Source organism: Candoia aspera, chromosome 11 (assembly GCF_035149785.1).
Source record: "Candoia aspera isolate rCanAsp1 chromosome 11, rCanAsp1.hap2, whole genome shotgun sequence".
Classification (NCBI taxonomy): Eukaryota; Metazoa; Chordata; class Lepidosauria; order Squamata; family Boidae; genus Candoia; species Candoia aspera.
The window spans coordinates 883047-905864 of NC_086163.1; the positions used below are offsets into that span (position 1 = coordinate 883047).

A 22818-nucleotide genomic window follows, 5' to 3' on the forward strand; every position below is an offset into this window, starting at 1 on the left:
GAGAGTTAAGCAATTAATCCCGCAACTGTTTGGTGAAACAAAGCCTTCACAGAACATCTGCAAGCCCTGAATATCCGATAAAAGGATTTCTTCTTACTAAGTTTTACAAGTCGATTAGCAAAGAGAAGAAACCACCTCCGGGACTAGAAATACCATAACCCCCTGTTCAGAACGCATTTAACCGGCAGTCGCGCTGAAGGCGAGGAAAGGCTTCCGCGGCTCATCGTCCGCTACGTCAGATGCGCGTTACTGCACCTCGCCGAGAACGGGCCCCGAGGTGGGACAGAAGAAACCCACACGCGGACCGAGGCGCCAAAACAACGCAGGAGCCCCTCCCGCGCCAGGGCCAAACGCCACAACGGGGAGGGCCGGCCGAGCCCGCCCGAGTGGCCTTCCACCCGCGCCGCAGTTCCACGGCGGGAAACGCCTGGCCGCCCTCCCAGAAACGGGCCCCGCCGGCCGCTCGCGGCGGTCCGGGGAGGGGGCCCGCGGGCGCCCCAGCCGGCCCCCGAGCAAGAGTCGGCGGCACCTACCGCGGAACGGCGCGGATGGCGGCGGATCCCGTCGCCCCCTCGCGCGCTGCACTGCCCGCGCGCAGCCTCCGAGGGTCCTTCCGGGAGAGCGGCGCGCGGGCTGCCCTCGCCGCGCCTGACGCGGCGCCGCGGCGCGCGAGGACCCCTCGGTCGGCGCGTCAGGCCTCATCCCGGCCACCTCTGCGCGAGGCCTGTCCCGTTCCCCGCTCCCTCCGTACTCACAACCCCGCGTCCGCCGGCGGGATGTGCGCCTCCGCGCTGTCGCTGGAGCAGCTGCGCGCCCTCACCGAGCTGCCGGAGCTGGAGGCCGCCTACGGCCGCCTGTGCCGCGAGGAGGTGGGCCGCGGGCCGGCCGGGGGGCGGGTGGGCGCGGCGGGGGGCCCCGACCGGGCGGCCTTGAGTGCGCGTTTGCTTCGCTTGCAGGGGGAGACGCGGGCGGAGCTGGAGCTGCTGCTGGAGCAGCGCGGCGCCCTGGAGGGGAAGGTGGCGGCGCTGCACCGGATGGGGTGAGTGGCGCGGCGGCCGCGGCCGGTTCTGGGGCGGGGGGCGGCCGGCCGGGGAGCCTCATTCCGGCGCTGCCTTCTCCGCCTCTGCAGCCCCAACCTGCAGCTGATCGAGGGGGACGCGCAGCAGCTGGGGGGCACCATCGCCTTCACCTGCCGCCTGGCCGAGAACGTCAGCAGCAAGGTCCGGCAGCTGGACCTGGCCAAGGTGGGTGGCGGCGCGGGGGGGTCGAGCGGGGTGAGCTTGGCAGAGTCTCTGCTGCGCGGGGCTCCCTGGGTCGCCTCCCGGGAGCAGAAACCCCGCGGGGCGTTGAGGCGCGGGGCCCGTCCGCCCCCGCCGGCGCTTCCGCTCACTGGGGCGCCCCGCTTTTCAGAACCGCCTCTATCAGGCCATCCAGCGGGCAGACGACATTTTGGACCTGAAGTTCTGCACCGACGGCGTCCAGGCGGCCCTGCGGAGCGAGGATTACGAGCAAGCGGCGGCTCACGTGCACCGCTACCTCTCCTTGGACAAATCGGTCATTGAGCTGAGCCGGCAGGGCCAGGAGGGTAGGCGGCCTCTCTTCCTGCCGTCCAGCGTCCGCTCTTCCTCAGAGGGCTCCCCTGCCGCCCCCGGAGCGGCTCTTGCCTTGGGCACCCAGGCTGCTTCCCGGCGTCGCTCTTTGTAGCCTGCCGTGAGATCTGCACCGAAAGCTATACCATACCAAATACTATGAATTAATATATATTGATACGGATGCTAGCATAGTACGTGTATATGGGAGGGAGATGGGCAGTGATAAAGTTGGATAAATGAAATAAATAAATACATTGGTAATATTCTATAGCATACTGTACAAGACACTGAATACTATAAAGTGCTACATTGTACTATATCAACATAATAAGCACTGAAATGCTTATTTTGTATGATAATGTGTGATTTTTCTTAACATTAAACTGGCTATAAGAAGTCAGTAAAGTTGTTTCAAAGACAAATACTAAGAATCTGCTTTAAGGCTGCCTCATGTTAAGAAATCTGGCCTGCAGCAAACCTTGAGCATTGTTGGTTATTGTTATTGTCGTTTTTGAAGGTGTCTAGCCCTGCAGGAAAAAAAAAAGTTTTCAGCTTTGTTGAGCATTGGAATTAGAAAGAATTTAACCCCAAGTTTTGACCGAAATAAGGGATACTCCCAAGCTTTTCCTCTGTCTCCAGTTCATAATCCTCTTAAGACCCTGAATTATTTATTTAAGCTGATTCCAGCACCTATAAATCAAAATCAAAATAAAACTGAAACTCATTCTCTTCTGGGCAGGCACCATAACCGATGCCAACTTGAAGCTCCTACAGGAAGCAGAACAGCAGCTGAAGACAATTGTTACTGAGAAATTTGATGTTGCCATGAAGCAGGAAGACTTACCACAAGTGGAACGCTTCTTCAAGATCTTCCCCCTGCTAGGCTTGCATGAAGAGGGGCTGAGTAACTTCTCCAAATACCTTTGCAAGCAGGTGAGTGTCCCTGCAGGGTCTTGCGCCGCTGAGAGGTGTTCTGGCTTCTCTGCCCTGGGTCATTCTAGTTCATGAACCACGTAGCATCTGGTGGCTCTGTTTTTTTCTCTTCTTATCCACTGAACTGGCTGAAGACTATCAGAAGCGGGTATCTTTTGAGGGACAAAGCAAGTACCCCTGTTCTTCACTGATGTCAATGTTGCCAACGTTCGGCTTAAATTTTATTCCAGGTGCTTTTGTATAGTTTCCTAGATAGCTGATGTCAGCTTCCTTCAGCGTGCTGCAATCAGCTTCTCTCCTACGGTCTGAGGTGTGCTCAGGAAGAGTAAAGAAGAGTAAGCTGCCAAGCTTCATACTGCCAAGTTGTGTTCAGTTGTAATCAGCCACAAGGCAGAGATCAGCTAATAAGCTGTGCCAGCTAGTGGCGCATCCCTAACCCTGAGTTTTGTTTTGAGGTATTAGCAATCCTTCCCAGTTTCAGCCACCTACAAATCAGATGATATTTCTCCCCATCCCTTTAGCTATAATTATGAATTTCCCTGAAATTTGCACATCTTTTTGGGCATGTAATAGACAAGTTAGAAATTAATTCATAATCCTTGCTTCAGGAGTATGCACCAACTTCGTGTTTGTTCTTTTCTCCAATAATACATCTCTATCCTGCCTTGCCTTTTTTTTTAGTTTATTAAATATTACTTTCCTAGAATCAAACATTAATTATCCTTTTACCTTTGGCTTTCTCTAAGTTTGAGAATTCCAGAATGAAGCAATCTCTTCACTGGGTTTTCACCAACAGAACTTCATTGACCAACTGTTCCCTGCCACTTGTGTTGAAAGTGAATCTCCTTTTGAATCCTCTACCTTGTGAAAGAGGAACCTTGCCAAGAATCTATAGAAGATACGCTTAGTACATTTTGTCTGTCCCACAGACAATTGAAGTCTTCCGTAACCACCTGTTATCATTCCTTGAAGTATCTGCAATTTGTTTCAGGAAGGCATTGTTTAGTTGGTGTGCAATAAGAAATAGGAGATGGCAATGGTGAGCCACCTTGCACCAGTGTTGGTGCTGTGAAGCAGCTGAGCAGGCTAAAGGGCCCTCTTCTTTCCAGGTTGCTAACAAAGCAGAAGAGAATTTACAGTCAGCATTACAGACCAACACAACGGACCGAAGAGCTGCCGTCCTCTTTGCAGACACGCTGACGCTCCTGTTTGAAGGTAAAGCCCTGCCTGCTTTCACCCTGAAAACTCAGAAGAGTGAGTGAGTGACACATTACTCCTCGGGAGACCCTGTATGGATGTGGGGGGCTGAGCCGCTTTGTGCTGCTTCTCTGTGTAAGGTCAGAGAGGAGGACAGAGGGAAGCATTTAGCTAGACTGAGGCCTCCCAGATGACAAGATGACGATGCCTCGGTAGATGAAGGGAAGGGAAGGGAGCAGTGGAATGGGCTGGAGCCTTTGGCTGTGGTTCTGGCTGACTTGTTGTCCTCCCAGGCAGAGCTGGGTGAACGGCTCTTCCCCACACTTCAGAGCAAGCAGGTCGGGTCAAAAACTAAGCGTTAATTCATTAATTCCCAGTATGTTCCTCCTCCTCCTCCTCCTCCTCCTCCTCGCGTTAAGAACTAGCAATCTGGCAGCAACTTTTCTGCTCCCTGCCACTGTGGTTTCTTGGGCTTGGCGTTTCTTGGCAGGGATCGCACGCGTTGTGGAGACGCATCAGCCCATCGTGGAGACGTACTACGGGCCTGGCAGGCTCTATGCCCTGATCAAGCACCTGCAGGCAGAATGCGACCAGCAGGTGGAGAAGGTAGTGGAGACGTTTGTCCAGCAGAGAGACTACCGCAGGCAGGTGAGGAGAGGAAGGCAGGCTGGGGGTTCCAGGTGGCTTCCCTGGGATTCTCTGGGCCTTGCCCTCAGAAGTGGGCATGAAATGGAAAACATGCTTTGGGTTTTGCTTAGAACAAAGCACCCTGCCTGGAATATTTTTCAGAACATTCCAGATTAGCGGCATTGGGACCAAACAGGCTCAAAACATTTTGAATGTCCCAGCGATGGGTGGTGATGAGAGTTTGGCCCGAGCCTTGCCCCCTTGTTTCCCCCCCCCCCGGAATTACAGGAGCAAGACTAGCCGCAAACCACGCTGGCTGCCAACTGACTTGCCGAAAGATTAGTGAAACGGACCCTTAAAATAAAAACCCTAAAGGTGGGCACACCCACAAAGGACCCCTGGTAGTTCCAACTGAGAGAAGCAGAGGTCCCTCTCTGGTTTCACCTGGGCCCAGCGGGTGGTAACTAGTCTGATCGTCCCGGGAGATGCAGAGGCTGACCTGGTCAGCCACCGGACCCCACTTCTTCCGGGGCTCCTCTGGGGTCTGAGCCAGGCCCAGCGCCCCTTAAGCGGTTCCTGCGCTCGAGAGAGTCGTCACGGAAACGTCGCAAGTGTGGAGACCACAGCTGTGCAGCTTCCCCAAGACCGCAGCCTCCGCTCCCTGGCAGCCCCTGCAGAAGATCCATGTGGGGCCGGGCAGGGAAAGGAACAGCCAGGCGGTGGGGCGGAGGGCCTCGCTTGCGTCGCCTGGTTTGCCTCGCCTATAGGGAGGGGCTGGCTGCGCCCAGGACGAGAAAGGCAGCCCGGGGTCCCTGTGCTCGCCTCCCTCCCCTGGCCGCTGGGGGGCCTTACAGCCCACGGAGCTCTGCCTTTCCCAGAGCCCGACCCTATGGCTGCCAGCCCTGCCAGCAGGCGCTCCGAGGTCTTGGGAAAGGATCGGGCAGCACCCAGCCTTTTTCTCCGGCCAGCTTCAGCCTCACCGAGCAAATGCCGCTGCGGCAGGGGATCAGTCCCGCTCCTTCTGCCCGCGGGTGGTCAGTTTGCAGAGAGCTGCCAGCGTCTCTCTGGGAAGGTTGTTCCCCCGAAGCCCCCGCCTGTTTTGGATTTACCTGGTAAAGAGAAGAGGGTGTGACAGCTCTTGTCCTCGATGTTTGCAGTTCCAGCACGTTCAGAGCAGCGCGATGAGGAGTGCGGCAGGAGAAAGGATCGAACCGAGGTACCTCTCCTCTTTCTGCTTGCACAACAGATGAAAGCAAGACAAGCCCTTTCCTGGAGGACGCTTGGACTTGCTGAGCAGCTCGGTCTCCAGTGACACTTCTGCCAGCTTTGTCCGACTGGCCGGTTCCAACAGAAGAGAATCTCTGTAGCCCAGGGTTGAACTGGGGCATCCTTGGTGCTCTCTAAGCTGGGTGGTTGGCTTGCCGACGTTTCACTGCCCAACTAGACAACATCTTCAGTGCTGGTGAGGGTGGGGTGTTCGTGGACGGGCTCTGCCAGTCTCCTGCCTGCCTGTCCTGCATGTTGGCTGTTGCTGTCCTTACACCGTATGACTCTGTGTCTCTGAGACTCTTATGCTGTATGTTGTAGGTGAGTCATCTATAACACATAACAGCCACGTTGTGGGACAGAACACCAACTGGAAGCTTGGCATTCGGACAGATCAGCCATCAATAGACAAGTTGGCAGGGCAAGCTACTGGATACAAACGGAGCAAACCCCACATCACCCGCACTGATGATGTTCCCTAGTTGGGTAATGAAACGTCTGCAAGCCAACCACCAAGCTTAGAGAGCATCGAGGACCCCAGAGATTGGCTGCTTGTTTGTGGCCCCCCAGAGAGCCAGGTGTAGCTCCAGCCCTTACACACAGGACCTCGTCCTCTCTGAGCACAAGCAGCGGGCTCTTCAGAAGGTGCCAGTGGTTGACGCAGCCTCTTCTGACGTCTTTGGGTGTCGCTCTCGAGAGCACAACTTGCCCAGGAGCTTTGGAGCTTCTCGGCTCGTACTCTTAGCCACTGGGCTGCATTAGAGAGGTCAGGTTTGCTGTAGAGGTCAGTGATGTGCTTTCCGTTCTGATGGGGGGGAATTAAAATTCCCCTTAGAGCAGCATTGTCCAGCAGGGGCTGAGATCCACTGAGTTCTTTGATACTTCTTTTTTTTAAGATACAATTTTTAAGGGAATAAAAACAATACAAATTTTGAAACAGAAAGTAAAGTATTAAGTGAAAAAAGTACAAAGAAAGAAAAAGAAAAAAAATGAAAAGCAATAAAAGAAGTTATAAAGAAGCGACTTCCAATCTTCTCATTAGCTGTTACAAGTACATTTATATTTTACCCTCTCTAAGTTGCAACATAATTTCCTTTTTTTCCATAGTCTACCCTTTCTAATCATCAAACCCATAAATCACAAGTTCTTTTTTTTTCCAGCAAAAAGTCCATAAGGGGTTTCCAGTGACTAATAAATGTAGTTATTGTCTTTTCTGTCATCAGACAAATCCATTTTGCCATCTCTGCTAATTCTGCCATCTTCAGCAGCCATTCCTCCGTTGTGGGTATTTCAGAGTCTTTCCAATTTTGTGCCTATCATAATCTCAGACCAGTTATCGTATATAAAAACAAACTTCCATAACTCCTTTCTAATAGTCTATCCGTTAGTACCAGCAAGAAGAGTTCTGGTTTCTGTTCTTTGATACTTTTATTTATTTTTGTTGTGGTGTTCAGTTCGTTGGGAAAATCTGCAAATCTGATGGGCTGTACGTAGAATTCATGTCCAATGTGAGCCATTTCTTTGCCCGTGCATCTCTTCTGAGAGTTGTGGAAGAATTTTCAGCAGAGCTGCCACAGAAGTGCCATGAAGGAAACGGAAGGCAGCCAGGCGTCGTGCCCAGACGGCTCGTAGTTGGACATTTTTGCACTTGGCTCAGCAGACATGATTCTGCCTCCCTTTTCTCCGGCTGACCCTCATTTTGCTTCTCACAGGGAGCTTGACCCTATTTTAACCGAGGTCACCTTGATGAATTCCCGGAGTGAACTTTACCTGAGATTCCTCAGGAGGCGCATCATCTCTGACTTTGAGGTGGGAGATTCTGTGGCCTCCGAGGAGGTAAAGCAAGGTAAAGCCCATGGGTGTTTGCCAGACAGCCTGGGGGTGTCGGGGAGGGGTCAATTAGCTTTCTTTATACTTCATAGTATAAAATTTCATCTGATTTTATCAAGGCTGGGTTTCCGCGTGATGTGGATTGTGTGTGTCGCATGAATTCAGATTTCGTAGTTCATAAACCAAGGTTTGTGGTTTAGTGCGACACATTCTTGGCCATCCCTGAGGGATACCTAGACTCTGGAAAGTGCGTGTGCCCCCTCTCTCTCAAAGCTCATCTTAACGTCTGTTAATTAATTTTACCGTACATCTTGTAAGCTGCTTTAAGAAGTTACTGTATCAGAAATGGCATAAAAATGTATCCATTGAGGATATTAACCACAGTTCCACCTAATCTGTAAGTGGACTTTCGATACTTTGACCATCACGAGTGCCAGAAACCGGAGAATTCTCCTGGGCGGCGTCTGGAGGCAGAGTAAGCCGAGGCTGGTTTGCAGCTCCCCCCCCCCATCGCCTCCTGGGCGTCATGTGCCGAGTGTCCCTGGGAACGGGAGCCGGGCTGGCTGCGGCTTTCCTCGCATGCCAGGACTCCTCCCATCTCTCAGCGTGTCGGGCCTCTCCTGCTGTTGGTGCTGCGGCCTTCATGCCTTGGCGGCAGAGAAGACGGGCCTGCACAGTATTTGCCATGCAGGCCGCAGATGCCTTTTAAGATGGAGGAACGCAAGGGGGAGGCACCTCCCAAAGGTTTGCCGTCTGGAGCCACAGGCCCTCGCAACATCATCCCTTCGGTATCTAACGGCCCCTTGGGTGCCAGCTGCACAGAATTTAGGTTGTCTTAATCCATTGTTGCGATTACATCTTTTCCACCCCTGCGCTAGTCCTGCTGGCATCGTTTTTCAAAGCACCCTGCTGTTTCTTAATCATTGTGGTTCTGCTCCACAGAGCATCAGAAGTGCCTGGACAAACTGCTCAACAATTGCTTTCTGAGCTGTGCCATGCAGGAGTTGATTGGCTACTACATCACCATGGAAGAGTACTTTATGAGAGAGACCGTCAAGAAGGTAGGACGTGCCGCCTGGAACTTCGTGCCTGCTCTCTCCCTTCCTGGGTGGGGCGGGCCCGTCTCAAGGCACTCGGCTGCACGCGGAGGTCACGTTGCCAAACTACTTGTGGGGAGTCGGGTCTGTTTCCTCCAGGAAAGCCTAGCAGGAAGGAAAATGCCTTCGGCTGAGTCTGTTCAGGGCAGTCTGGCCAACCTTGGCTGCTCCAACAATCCAGGCTTCGGCCAGGAGGTTTTCCAGCCTGCCAACTGGAGTAACTGGACTCTCCTGCTCAGCAGTTTCTCAATTTCCTATAATGTGGGTTTGGCTTACCAGCTGTGGTCTAATCAGCAAGATAGGGCTTTATGCAGTGCGAATCCAGCCTTGGCTGGGCAGAGGGGACTGCGATGATGATAAAACCAGTTTGACCTTTTCTGCTGAGGAAAGAGCCCCTCCGCGCTCTTGTCTTCGGAAGCAGCAAAACTTGGGAGGCTGGAGTGACCCCATTTGTGCTGGCCCTACCAGCTCAAAAGACGTAGGTCAGAGCAAATTCTGCCCGCGTGTTGGCTTTTCTGCCAGGCTGTGGCGATGGACACCTGTGAGAAGGGCCAGCTGACCTCCAGCATGGTGGACGATGTCTTCTACATAGTGAAGAAGTGCATCGGGAGAGCGCTTTCCAGCTCCAGTGTTGACTGTCTCTGCGCCATGATCAACCATTCCATCGCTGAGCTGGAGTCAGAGTTCAGGTAGGTGGGGGGAAGGCGGTGCCGATGAGCCGCCTTTGTGGAGCTCTTCTAGGAATCGGAGGCTCCGCCGGGTCTCACCCGGGCCTCTGTAAAGCAGAGACATGAGCTGGTCTTTGGACCACGTGGACTTCATGCAGGCCTTACTGTTGCACATTATCAGAAAATAGATACTCAGATTTGGGGGTTGGGCCAGATGACCTCCAGAGGGTTGGAGGAGACGATCTCCAAGAGGCCTTCCAGCCCTGTGATGCTGTGGCTTCAATTTCAGAGAGTCGTGAAATGTAAGGATTGGAGGGGACCTTGGAAGTGATCTCCTCCAACCCCTGTCCGATGCAGGAATCGACCACTGCCACCTGCCCGCTGCCTCTGCCCCTAGAGCGGTCCCAGGCCTCGGACGGTCCCCTGGCAGACCCAGCCCTGTTCAGATAGGGAGGTCCCCCCTGAGAAAGCCTGCTCCGTTCTGGAACGGCTCTTGCACTAAACTGGGCCAGCTGGGCTTCCAAGCCACGATGTGTTTGTGCAGAGCCCTATTGCAGACACTTTCCTTCGCTCTATTTCTGGATAAAAGGACCCCCCCAGGGGCTTTCCAAGGTTCGAGTATGTAAAAAAGTCTGGCAAGCGAATGCCGGCCCCTTTGTGTACCCTTCCCCAGATTAAGTTTCTGTGTTGGAATGTTCTGAACTTGAAATAAACTGTAGAATTACGGATTCAACGACTTCCTGCTCCAGATGGTTTGACCAGGACAGCCGAGACTTCCTGCGCCCGAGGGCAGAATCTACGTCCCGTGAAGATGGGCGGGAAGGGGCCTCGCTGTGCAGGGCTCTTAGCGGGGGGGGCGCTTTTGCTTTCTTCACCGAGGGTGAGCACTGGGGAAGGAGAGGCTGGGGGTTCCTCGGTCCTGCCTCCGCCCCACGCAAAAGAAGCCGGCCCTCCCCGAGGCCCCTGCCCGTCTTGTTCCTGGCAGCCACAACTTTCTTGCTTGAGGGCTGCCTTCCCTTCGCAGGGAAGTCCTGGGCAACAAGCTGAAAATGGGCTTCCCGGCCACCCCTTTCCAAGACTTCCAGCGGGGCGTGACCAGCGCGGTGAGCCTCATGCAGAGCAGCCTCCAGCAGGGCAAGTTCGACCCCAAAGGCATTGAGAGCGCTGACGAGGCCAAGCAGTCCTTCCTGGTGAGTTCCCCGGGTGGGGCAAGGCCTGGCCAGAGGGAAAGGCAGAGGGCTCCCTGGACAGCCGGCACGGCTGGGGTCGAGGGCCAGGTGAGCTGGACGCCTCAAAAGCTGTTGCAAGCACCAGCGCAGCACAGTTCGTTCGAGTAGGGGTGGCAGGAGAAGGTGGAGACCAAAGGTGTTCGTTCTATTCAAGCACCTGGGGAAAAATTGCTTCTGTTGAAGAGGAGAGGAGGTTGAGATGTTTATTCGCGTTAGGCCTTGTATTAAAAAGCAGAGAGGGAGCAGATGGACAGGGCGGCAGATCAGCCCAGGTGCTCATTCATTCATTCGTTCGTTCATTTTCTATCCCGCCTTTATTATTTTTATAAATAACTCAAGATGGCAAACGTACCCAATGCGCCTTCCTCCTCCTCTTTTCCCCACAACACCCACCCTGTGAGGTGGGTTGGGCTGAGGGGGAGTGACTGGCCAAGGTCACCCAGCCGGCTTTCCTGTCTAAGGCCGGACTAGAACTCTCAGTCTCCTGGTTTCTAGCCCGGTGCCTTCACCACTAGACCAGACTGGCTCTTTTCCTAAAACGGCTGTGCCACGTGCCAAGGCCTGGGGACTGATGATCAAATAAATGGAATTCTCTTCACAGTAGACCCCCCTCCCGCCCAGGAATTGTGGCTAGCCTGTAGGGCTAGTGAAAATGGGAGCAGCTCCCTGCCTTTCTTCCCTCCATTGGGCCAGCCCTCAGAGAGCTGGTCTTTCCGCTCCTGGATGGGGTCAGGGAATGGCCTGGTGCTGGATTTTGAGAGCCAGCCTGGTACTGAGATGGAAAGGGAAGATGGGGATCAGGCATCTGACCACGCAGAAACTCCTCCTCATTTTCCCCCACCGTTCCCCCTCCTCCCTGCCAAATTTCCTCCTCAGAGGAGCCGTGACTCCGTGCTGCCCTCGGGGCGCAGCTGCTGTTTAAAGGTGGGAAGTTGCCGAGGATTCGGACCACCTGTTTGCTCTGCTTATTTTGCCCCCATCCCTTCAGGTGACTTTAAACAACGTGGAGGCGTGCAGTGAGAACATCCTGACACTGAAGAAGACCCTGGAGGTACTTGTGGGCTCCGGGCTGTTGGCTAGAGGCCATCTATCTTGGTGTTCCCATCCTCCTTTTCTTGGCCTGTTTGCGTGATTCAAATCCATCTTGATGCTAAAACAATCTATAGAATTGCTTCCTCTCAACCGGAAGTTCTGCTTTATTTGTAGGACTTCCAGGCTGCCTTGTCCCAAAGGTAGGTGCACAAAACTACCCTCTGAAGAACCGGGATATCAACCATCTATTGAAAAGCACAGAGATGCTGTGTTTGGGCAGGGGTTCCTGTGCCTGTCCGGGAGGCAAAATCTTGAGAGTGACATGGTGTGGGAAATGGGAGAAAGACCCGGGCTACCGGAGAATCTCCCCGTGGGTAGGGCCGTTGCTCCCCTCCTCTCACCGAGGGCGGTCACGTTCCATTTCCTTCACGCCTCGAGATGCTTCCTCCGGCAGAGCCAGAGGGACAGAATAACCCTTGTTTGCAGCTGGATTTGTGCTTCCGTGCAGAGCGACTGTTCCGAGCTCCTCGGCCAGGGCTTTGGAGGAGAACAGGCTCGGCCCAAGCTGGACAGCTGCCTTTCAGACATGGCTGCAGTCTCTAGCAAGTTTCGCGACCTGCTGCAGGTGAGCTTTTGGCTCTTGGGCCATTGTCTGTCGCAAGGTCCCCAAATCCTCTGGCTCTCCAGGCCTCGGGCTCCAGAGCACCCCTGGGTGAAGCCGAGCAGACCCGGTCGGCCAGGCTGGCGAGTTGGCAGACCCTCAGTCCGGCCGGGTGGGCTTCCCAGCCAGGAGGCGAACTGTGCTCGGGTGTGCAACGGGCCCCTCCCCCGGAGGCCACGCAGCCCCTCTCTCATCTCTTTGCTGGGTGTTTCTCACCTTCAGACCTCCCCAGAGGTTTGCACCTTGGCCAGGGTCGGCTCCCAGGGGGTTGGTGGGTATGGGGAGCCCGTGGGACTTGAGGATGGGCTGCCAGCTGACCCTTGCTCTCTCTCTGGTGGCCCAGGAAGGCCTGAGTGAGCTCACAAACTCAGCCATCAAACCACAGGTGAAGCCCTGGATTAACCTCTTCCTGTCTGTCTCCCACAACATCGAGGAGGTGAGTCCCCTGTCCCCATCTGCTTCCCTGAGTGCCAGATGCTGGAGAAACATGTCTCTAGGGGTACCATTCTCCCCAAATTGAACACGCAACTGGGGCAGTGTAGGGGAGAAGATGTGGGGGCTCCAGAATGCTGGGGGGGGGGCATAGAGGATCATGGAGATAGCTTTGAAGAAAATATATTGCAATCATTAGTAAAACATGAACTTTTTTTTAGTTTTTGTTATCCCGCCTTTATTATTTTTATAAATAACTCAAGGCAGGGAATGTGCCTAGTACTCCTTCATCCTCCTCTTTTCCCCACAACAACAACCCTGTGAGGTGGGTTGGGCTGAGAGAGGGGGACTGGCCCAAGGCCTCCCAGCTGGCTTTCATGCCTAAGGCGGGACTAGAACTTGCCGCCCCCTGGTCTCTGGCCTGGAACCTTAACCATGGGACCAAACTTTGCCCCAGAAGACCAGCAGGTCCCCGGTTTAAGAATGTCCTGGTTTACGGACGAACTCCCATAAAAATTATTATACGAAAAATCTGAGGTAAGTACAATGTTTTGGGTTAAATACACAATATTACTTTGTGTATTATTATGCTTAAGATGTTTTAGCGTATTTGGAAGTGTTTCTTAAGTGTTTTATATACATAGAAAGGTAAAACATATACCATGTACTAACACCAGCATTTCACTAACCGATGCTAAACAACGGTTCCGACTTAAGGGCAGACTGAGGAACGGACCTTGTTCTTAAACCTGGAACCTGTTGAGGAAGAATCTCCGGATTTCCCCCCTTGGCCCTTGTTGGCACAAGAGGGAGGGAAGGGGGAGGCTGCCAGGCTTCGTGGTCTCTGTTCAGTAGAGCTCCAGTAGTGCTTGTGTCCATTTCCTGACGTGGCCTGCCTCAAAGGGTTGACGTGGAGAAGCCTCTCCGAAATAGCCTGAAGAGAACGGGAGTGGCCGGGGACTCGCTTGCTCTCCGATGCTGTGGCAGAGGGCTGCCGGTCAGCCACAGCCATTCCAGGCAGCACCTGAGTCCTCCTTCCCTGGCCTGGAGGCCAGCGGGCTGGAGGGAGACAGGCTCCTTCCCTCGCTGTCCTTCCACGGCCCCCTTTCTCTTGCGGCAGCTGCGCTGCTGGGTGAGGGCTGTGCTTGTGGCAGGCTCCCTTCCCCACAGCCCAGGCTGCTTTCTTTCATCCCGCCACCGCTGCTCCTCTAGAGCCCAGTTGCTCACAGGGAAATGGCTCAGCCTCCCCAAGCCCCTGGGCCCTGCAGCCTTTTGTCTCGTCCCGCTAAGCAGGAATGGAAGCAGCAGGAATCAGACCGGAGGCACTCGAGCCCTTGCCCAGCAGGCCGCGGGCTCCCAGAAGGTCTCTGTGGGAAGAGCTGCCAGCTGGGCGCGCTCTGAGCATCACAGGCCTCCATTCTGCTGCTAATGCTCATCAAACCCATTACTGCGCTGCACCTTGCTTTAACGGAAGCAGCGTCTCTGGTGCCTTGGAGAAAGATCCGGCAGCTGGGCTTCTGGCGGAGACCCAGGCCGGTTGAAGCCGCTCCTGGGGATTAAGGGCGGCAGAGGAACAGCGTTACGTGGGAGGTTGCAGGGGAAGCGCCTGGAGACCACCTCTGCTCTGCCATCAATTCAGGTTAGGGCCTGGAGGAGGAGGAGAACTTACGGGCTCAAAACGCAATTCTTCCCAGTTGACAACCAAAAGTAATATTCAGAACGACGGTGAATGCATACTGACTCCTCTAGTGCTAACAGACACATTTTCATCACCCTGGAGGCAGGCGCATAGGCTGAGTTTTTTATGGGCTCTCTCCACTATTAATATCATTAGACTACGATCAAGCCAAGCAATTAGTTATTCAAAGAATAACTAAGGGACACGGCGTTCCAAGTTAATAGGCTGCCCCAACACGATAGAATCGGGATAAACGGGCGGATGGGAACCAGCAAGTTATTTGCAAAAGCTAACTTTCCCTCGGCCGAGAATCGCATTCTCTAACGCTAGATTGAAAATTCTTCCGTCTGCACTTCTTCAAGGCAGGTGTAGTAAAATCCATATAGCTGAGCATATCTGCTCAGGTGGTGAAGAAGGTGAAACCATCTCACGTGTATTGTGAGTTTTACAGGGACATTCGGTCAATCTACATTTGACCCCAATGGATAAATTTCCTGGGAGTCCAGGTAATTTTTATGGGAACGATCTTCTTCAGGATTTAAAACCATTCATTACGTGTGCAGCGGCTAAATTTTGGGTTGCCGCAATGCAAGTAAGCCAAACCAGTTAAAGATGCATTCACCGTCGTTCTGAATATTACTTTTGGTTTGTTATATCTTAATCAAGTGTTGAGATACATATTTATATTTCAAAGCTATTGTTTTAGATTTACATCACCCGAATAAGAAATGTATCAATATAGTAATGGAGGAGTGGATGCTATATTATTATGTGATTTATTTTGTTAGTCAGCAGTGTGTTATCGCATCTATTTGCTGCTTGCTGTTTTTGCTCTTTTCAGTTCTGCTGGTCGTTGACCAAACGAACGTTCCTGACTGTTGCTCTTGCAGGAGGAGTTCAGTGACTACGAAGCCAACGACCCCTGGGTGCAGCAGTTCGTCCTTAACCTGGAGCAGCAGACGGCGGAGTTCAAGGCACGTTAGGGGCCACGGGGGCTTTGCCGACGGGGATTCCTCAGGACTGACGATGCCAGGCCCCTTTGGCACACAGGCACCTGTCATTCCATGGACGGAGCAGCTGCCCTCTGCCAGCGGAAGGGCCAGAGCACCTGCTTGGTTGGAGCGGCACTGGGCAGCCTTTCCCCTGGGCATGCCTGCCTGCCGGTCTGCTCGCCAGAGGGGGGCTGGGGTGGGAGCATCATCCCCCTGGCCTCTCTGGGTCTGCTTGTGGCAATGGTGCCATCCTGAGACAAGCCTTCCCCTGCTCCACAGGCAGGACTGTCACCTGCGATCTATGACAGCCTCACCAGCCTGATGACCACTCTAGTCGCTCTTGAGCTGGAAAAGGTTGTTCTGAAGTCCACCTTCAGTCGGGTAAGGAGGGGCAGAAAGCTGGCCAGCAAAGCCAACCCACAGGCATGATTGCAAAGCCAACCTGACATGCCAGAACTAAAATCTGAGTGTTTAGTTATTTATTGCCCACACTTCATGGTCCAAGTCCTACCAAAGCAATCAGAATGTAAAGGTTGGGAGGAACCTTGGAGATTATCTAGTCCAACCTCCTCTGCAGTGCAGGAACCTAGTGCCACAGCGTCCCTGAGAGTCAACGATCCATCCTCTGTTTAAAGACCTCTGGTGAAGGCAAGTCCACTGTTTTCCATGCCAGCCTGTTTCATTGTTGAACAGCTCTTAAGTGTTCTATATGCATAGAAAGGTAAAGGAATTTTTTTTTCTTATCTCCAACCAGCATCATCTACCTTGCAATATCAGCCCGTCATTTCTTTTTTTGTCCTGTGGAATAACTCAAACAAAGTGCCCCATTTTCTGCCTGGCAGTGGCAAATACTTGAACAATACTATCCTGTCATCCCACTGTAATCTCTCCTCCAGGCATCCTTCACCCAACACCTCCAGCTCTTTCTTCTCATCTTTCTTGCTCTTCCCAAGTTTGTCAAGGACATTCCTAAAAAGTGGTGCCTAGAACTGGGTGCAATATTTTAGGAGTGATTTAACTGGCACAGAATAGCGAGAATAATGACTTATTTTGAGCTTGATGCTATGCAAGTAGTCCTTGCTTGCCAACCACAATTGAGACTGGCAGCTCTATCATTAAGTGAAGTGGTTGCTGAGTGGGAAAGTACGTGACGGTGACTGTGCTTTCCTTTTCCCCACTCCCCCCCCTTTGGAATGCTCACCCCAGTGCTGGGATAATTAGCAAGAAGGGAATTAATGTTTGTATTTACAGTCATTGGAGAGGAAGTGTTTACAAGAGAGTAAGCAGGCACACACTGCGCTGTTTGCATACTGCGCTAGCAGCTGCCAGTGCCACTGCATTGATCTCAATGTGTATTCCCCATTGCGTGCCTGCTTACTCTCTTGCAATCCCTTTCTCTCCAATCAATCTGCTCTGCAAGTGGGGGAGAAGGAAAAACTCACAGGTCAGGCACAGGACGTGTACTGACTGTAATGGTGATCACATGACTGAGGGACACAGCAAAGGTCATAAATGCGGACACTGGTTGTAAGGTTATTTTTTTCAGCACCATCTTAACATGAAATGGTCACTAAATGAGGCATTTGGTAAGTTAGGTCTACCTATACTTCAGAAGCAGACTGTTGGCTCATGTTCTACTTATGATCCTCCAAGACACCCAGATCCTTTTCACATCTACTGCTCATTATGGTTCCCTCTACCAATCCTGTCTTCATGCTTTTGATTTTCTTCTGCAGAACTGTAGGACTTTGCATTTGTCCCCATTCAAATCCATCTTGCTGAGTTTGGCCGGCTTTCCAGAATCCTCCTGAATCTTGATAATGTCCACTAAGGTGTTTGCCGTCCCCACAGTTCATTGCGTAGGTTGTATCCATCTGACAGTAGCATAATTTAGCCCATATCTTGCTGTCCTCTCTACTAAAACCACAAGATACCCTACCACCTCACACTCCCATGGTCAGCTAAACTGGTCATAATAGATTCTTGATAAACTTGCTGGCTTCTGACAAGTAATGCCTTTTTCTCTGAATGCTTAGCAACCGTTCATGAAACTGTTCAAGAGTTTTGCCTAACAATGTCAAGCTGACCCATCCATAGCTACTTGGGTCCTTCTTTCCTTAAAACTTGTCCTTCTCCAATCCTCTGACCCTCTGCTTGTCCTCCACAAGATCACAGAAAGGGTCAGCAAGATGATGCCCTGATCTGGTCCTGAAGAGTTCAACCCATTCATGGTGGCTAGGGACTCCCTGTGCCTTGGTTGCCACTCCTTTCTTCACTCAATTGTTCTCTCTGGTCCATTGCAATGTTGGGCCTTTTGAAGGGAAGACCAAAGCAAAATAGGGGCTGAAGAGCTCTACCTATCACCTGTTAGCATCCTACCATCTTCTCCATGACATGGAGTCTAGGACTTCTCTAAGCTTGTTGAAATTGGCTCTCTTGAAACCCCATGTGTGTGAACTATGCTCCAATTTCTATATACTGTGTTGAACCCTAAGGTGGTCTGGTCACTTCCTCCCAAGATCCCCAATGCTTTCCCCTTTTCTACCAACTCTTATCAGTTAGGATCCAACCTTGAAGAGTTGATCCCCTTGTCTCCTCTTTAACTTTCTAGAAAATGAAATTGTCAGCAAGACCACTAAGGAATTTTTATGACCTTGCAGTCAAGCTGGTTTTACAAAAAATCTCTGGGTAGTTGAAGTATCCCATTATTGCTGTATTTTTTCTCTCAGAAAGTTCTGCAGTCTAGTCCAGGAAAGATCTGCCTAGCTTGACCGCTCTAGCATATCCCCAAAATAATCATTATTATTTCTCCTTCCTCAACTGGACCTGCATGCTGAAGTACCTGGATTTCAATCCAAGTGTGCCCTTCCTTCAGGTTTGATGCTGCTGCTCCTCCCCATTAATCTAGTCCTTTGCTTTGGAATGAGCTGCACCTTCAACCCTTACATGCCATTCATGAGTTTTACTCCACCACGCTTCAATAAAGTTACTAAATCGTTTTTGCCTTCCTGCATTTCCTGTTCTCCTTATTCTGCTCATTTGCATGGAGACCCTGGGATCCTTGGAGCACGTAACTCAACTGATTCTTTCCTGTATTTACATGCTTATTATTGGGTGCCTCCACCCTGTTTCACTTGCAGCCGTATTCCCAGTTCTTGATATGGCACTATTTTCAGATTTCTCTTCTGCCTCCCCCACAGCATTTGGGCCGATTTGCAAAGCATTTTCCAAACACAATTTTCCCCATCCTTGTGAAGTCAGGCTGTCCCTTGCAGGAGTCCTTTACCCCGGAAATGCATCCCATTGTCCGAAACCCAAACTGTTCCCATGGGCACCCTTGGCCCATAGCCAGTCCTCTTCTCTGTCTTCCCAGGCCAGGGGAGCCTTTGGCCAGAAGGGGTGAAGACGACTCCGCCCGCCCCACGTCTTCACCCGGGCTCCACTGGGCGGCGTCATCTGTGGAGTCTTTGGGCCCTTTCTTTCCCATGCGAGACACGTTCCCCAGAAAGGCAGCGCCCTTCTCTTCCTAGGTGGAGCCCTGAAAGTTCCCTAAGTTCTCAAGCTCCTTCCCCAAACCGGTTTGCTCTCCCAGTAAGGTAGATGGGCCTGCAACCATGCTGTGCTAAGCCAAGAGAAGAGCCTCAGTGGGGCCCATTTCCTTCAGGGCTCTTTCCCGGCAGAGCCATGTCCGGCCGGAGGGCCAGGGCTGTTGCAGGTAGGGTAGGCGGGCCCTGAGGACACCTTCCATGGGCTTTGCCCTGCTGAGCTCCACCTCTGGCATCCGGGGCCCAGCAGGGGGCCGGACTGCCAGTGGCACATGGCTCCAGCATGCAGTACCCAGGAGAGGTGCCTGCCTGTGCCCTCCTTCCTCTGCTGCTGTTCTCCCAGGCAAGAAAAGAGACGTAGGAGAACTCAGAGACAGGCTGGCAGAACATGTACTGAAGGAGCAGACCTGGCACCCAGGCGAGACTGGCAGTTCTTGCCGCTGGGGTAGGGTAGCTCAGTCCCACACCTGACACAGTTGCAGGGGACAAAACAAGCCCCATGCCCTTTTTCATGAGGGGAGACCCCACGCCCTCCTTTGGGCCGAGGTTTCTGTAATTGTGCAGGGGAAATGCAGGGTCTGCCCTCATGGTGAGGGCGCGGAAGTGGCATATGCAGTGTGCCATGGGCTTGGCCAGATGATGGTGCTCCACGGCAACAGCCCCCTCCCCTGGCAACCCAGAGCCCCTTCACCTCATCGGGCAGCAGCAGTCACAGCACCAGCAAGCATTGGCACTCCCGGGGCTACTTCCCTGCTCTTTGTGGCTTGGCCCTGAAAGAGTGGAGGGGCGAAGAAGCCAGCCCAGGTTGCCCCCCTCCTTGGCATAAGAGGCTGGGTTAGAGTTAGGAATCTGCCTGGCTTTCAAGATCCTCTTCTTGTGCCCATCGGTCCTCATAGCGTCTGTTTCCTGACCTGTCCTACCTCAAAGGGCTGGCACAAGATGACTGCCAAGGAGACGGGTGGGCAGCTTAGGATGGGTGAAGCAAGTGGGAGCAGTTTAGAGGGAGGTGGGGCTCTTGGGGGGGGCTTTCCTCATGCCTCTCTGCAGCTCAGAGGTAAATCTGTTCGGGGCTGTCCAGCCAGGGGTACGGTGTGGACGATGGACTCCTGACGCCCAGCCAGCGGTTCAGCCTGGCTGTGCTGCTTTCTGTCTCCTCAGCTCGGCGGGCTGCAGTTTGACAAAGAGCTGCGGTCCCTGATAGCTTACCTCACCACCGTCACCACCTGGACCATCCGTGACAAGTTTGCGCGGCTCTCCCAGATGGCAACCGTTCTCAACCTGGAGAGGGTGGGTCTGCCGGCTTCTCTCCCTGGGCGTGGGGCATGGGTGGAGCAGCGCTGCATCCTGGCGGGCGGAAGACGGCAACAGGCAGGGCAGCTGGCTCCGCCCCCTTCCAGGCCAGCCTGCTTTCCTCTGGTCCTCTGCCAGAGGGACGGTTTGCGTTTCTCTTTTCAGGTGACAGAGATCTTGGATTATTGGGGTCCGAACTCCGGCCCCCTGACGTGGTGTCTTACGCCGGCAGAGGTCCGCCAAGTCCTGGCCCTCCGGATGGATTTTCGCAGCGAAGACATCAAACGGCTGCGTCTGTAGCCACCCGAGCAGAGCCTCTTTCCTGTAATTGGTTGCCTCTTCCTGCTGCTGGTGGCTGCTGAACAGGATGGAAACTCGGCCACTTCCGCCCTCTTGCTGGTGTAGGGAAAACATAAAGCAGTTCTGTTGAAAATCAGAGTTGGGAAAATCTTCCTCTCCGGCAAACATTAAGGAGCTCAGCTAGGTTTGTGCCTTCTTGTGTACCTGCCCCGCGCATGAGTGTTGCGTAATTGCCACAATGTAGCTGTGCAGAAACCCGGCACCCAGGGTTTGGGAGGGGCTGCGGTTCAACCCCGCTTGCGGCAGGCACCCAGGTGGAGGCGCCCCTGTGGACGGCCCGGCCCACAACCGAGGGTGCCCCTTTTCGGCTTGCTGGGCCAGGCTGAGGCTCTTGGGTCAGAAGCGTCAGTCTGGCCTTCGTCTGGTGCTGCCTCCAGGCTGCCCGATCCTGGGACCTCTGGCGGAGGCCGGTGCTTGAGAGGAGACCAGCATGGAGACCCAAGGAATTTAAAATAAAAACTGCTAATGTTGTAATGCTGTTTGACCAGTTGATAGTGCTTGGGGGTGGGCACGATGGCTGAAGAACTAAAATGGGTGCAGAAATGGGCAACTTACAGAGTCAGATAAATGTTTCAAGCTTTGGGCTTTTTGTTCAGGAAACGGTTAGGAAGCCTTGGAGGAGCTCCAGAGTGGTTTTCTCCCCCGCTTTCCTAAGAGCCTTTCACGCACTGCATAAGGGGAGGTTCCAGGCAGATGCTCTTTGGTAATTTGCTGTTGTAAAGCAGGATGAAGACCATCAACTTGAATGACTTTGAAACAAGACTGGACCAGTTCACAGAGGAGGAAATGGCTACCGGCGGTGGTTGCATTCTGCCGATTCCTTCCAGGGACGAAGAGAAGTGGGCACCTTTAATGCCAGCGTAACTGCCCCTCTCCCCTTGGGTATCCTGCTTTGGGCTCCTGGTTGCAGATCACAGAAGCAGGATACCATACTGGGCAGGCCTCCAGGCTCATCTAACCGGCTCGTTACGATGAGAGATACATGGATGCATTAGTGAGACATCAGGACAGGAAACCATGGGTTAAACAGGAAGCAGATTTGGTGGGAGATCTGGAAGGATTTCCTATGGACTGGAGCTGTTTGCTAATGAAAGGGACTTCCTGAGGTGGGGAACTGCCCTGTTTAAGCAGGCTGGATGGCAGTCAGAGATTGTAATGGTTGCCTACCCCAAACACTCAGACTCACAAGAGGTTATTTAAATGAAATCTGATTAGGGAAATTATGGCAAACACAGAGAAAGCTGAGAATGAGCAAAAGCACGCGAAAATACAAACTAAATCCCCTTGCTTGAGAAGCAAACCCTCCCTCGCCCGGCCATAGCAACCGCCCCTTCCCAGGTGCTAGAAACCGTTAGCCTCTGCCTGGGAAAGCAACCTTGAATCCATGACCTAACCCAAACACATTCCAATACAGCAGCCAAGAGATAACACCTCAGCAGAGTGGAATTATCTACCCGCTCCTGAGAGTCAGCCTCCTCCAAGGAAATGGCATGCGAGGCGTTACGATGTACCAGGCACATTGAAACGGTGAACGTGACATGCTGCCCCCCCCCCCCCAAAAAGCTAGGGACCGGGTTTGGAGGAATAAGTATTATGGAATCAATGAACCAGAATAGGGGAAGCCACATCATGAGCGGCCACCCATTCCGGATGGGGAAAATGTTTCCAGCGAACTAGGTACTGCAGTGTGTTGCGAAGCCGACGAGAATCAAGAATTTCTTTTACTTCAAAATGCTGTTGCCCATCAATCATGATGGGAGGAGTTGGCGGCAGCTGAGCGAGTAAGGGGTTTGAGCAAACTGCAATGAAAGACGGTGTAAGTGTTTCAGATTATGCGGCAAGTCAAGTTTAAAAGTCACTGAGTTAAATTGTGCCACAATAGGAAATGGACCCACAAATTTAGGAGCCAATTTCTTCGATGGTTGAGAGGACTTGATGAATTTGGTAGACAGGTACACCATATCACCCACTTGAAACAAAGGTTGAGGGGCACGCTTCTTATCAGCATGCTGTTTGTAAGCAGACTGCGTCTGCTAGTGCCTGCTGGATGACTGGCCAAGAGTCCGCCAGCTGTGTTGCCCATTCGGATGGTGAAGCAGGCGGGACAGGTGGCTGCGGCAAGTCAGGGATGGGGACAAAATCCCTGCCGTGAACGGTGCGAAAAGGGGTTTGACTGGTGCTTTGATGAACGGCGTTGTTGTAGGCAACCTCAGCAAAGGGAAGGAGGTCAACCCAGTCATCTTGTTGATAATTCACGAAAGCACGCAAATATTGCTCTAGTGTTGAATTTAGCGCCTCTGTGGCCCCGTCAGTCTCAGGATGCCATGCCGTGGACAATGCCTGTTTAGTGCCCAAAAGTTTTTAAAATGCCCGCCAAAACTGAGAGGTG

The 22818-nt window shown here is 52.9% G+C and overlaps 2 protein-coding genes across 2 annotated transcripts in view; one reads left to right on the forward strand and one right to left on the reverse strand.

Annotated features, from left to right (window-relative positions):
• The window catches only part of SF3B3 (splicing factor 3b subunit 3), a 48826-nt gene extending 48203 nt beyond the window's left edge, over window positions 1-623 (reverse strand). The window contains exon 1 of the mRNA XM_063313006.1: window positions 534-623. The gene's annotated coding sequence lies outside the window, so the exon portion shown is untranslated. The remainder of the gene's footprint in view (window positions 1-533) is intronic.
• COG4 (component of oligomeric golgi complex 4) lies at window positions 240-20903 on the forward strand. Its single transcript, XM_063313068.1, has 19 exons — window positions 240-869; window positions 957-1039; window positions 1130-1244; window positions 1411-1585; window positions 2332-2525; window positions 3635-3740; window positions 4213-4370; window positions 5507-5565; window positions 7328-7461; window positions 8388-8506; window positions 9065-9231; window positions 10235-10400; window positions 11428-11490; window positions 11980-12096; window positions 12476-12568; window positions 15133-15220; window positions 15518-15615; window positions 19938-20066; window positions 20235-20903. The coding sequence occupies exons 1-19, from the start codon at window positions 240-242 to the stop codon at window positions 20367-20369; spliced, it is 2829 nt and encodes a 942-aa protein (XP_063169138.1). The 3' UTR covers window positions 20370-20903.
• The last annotated feature ends 1915 nt before the right edge of the window (window positions 20904-22818 follow it).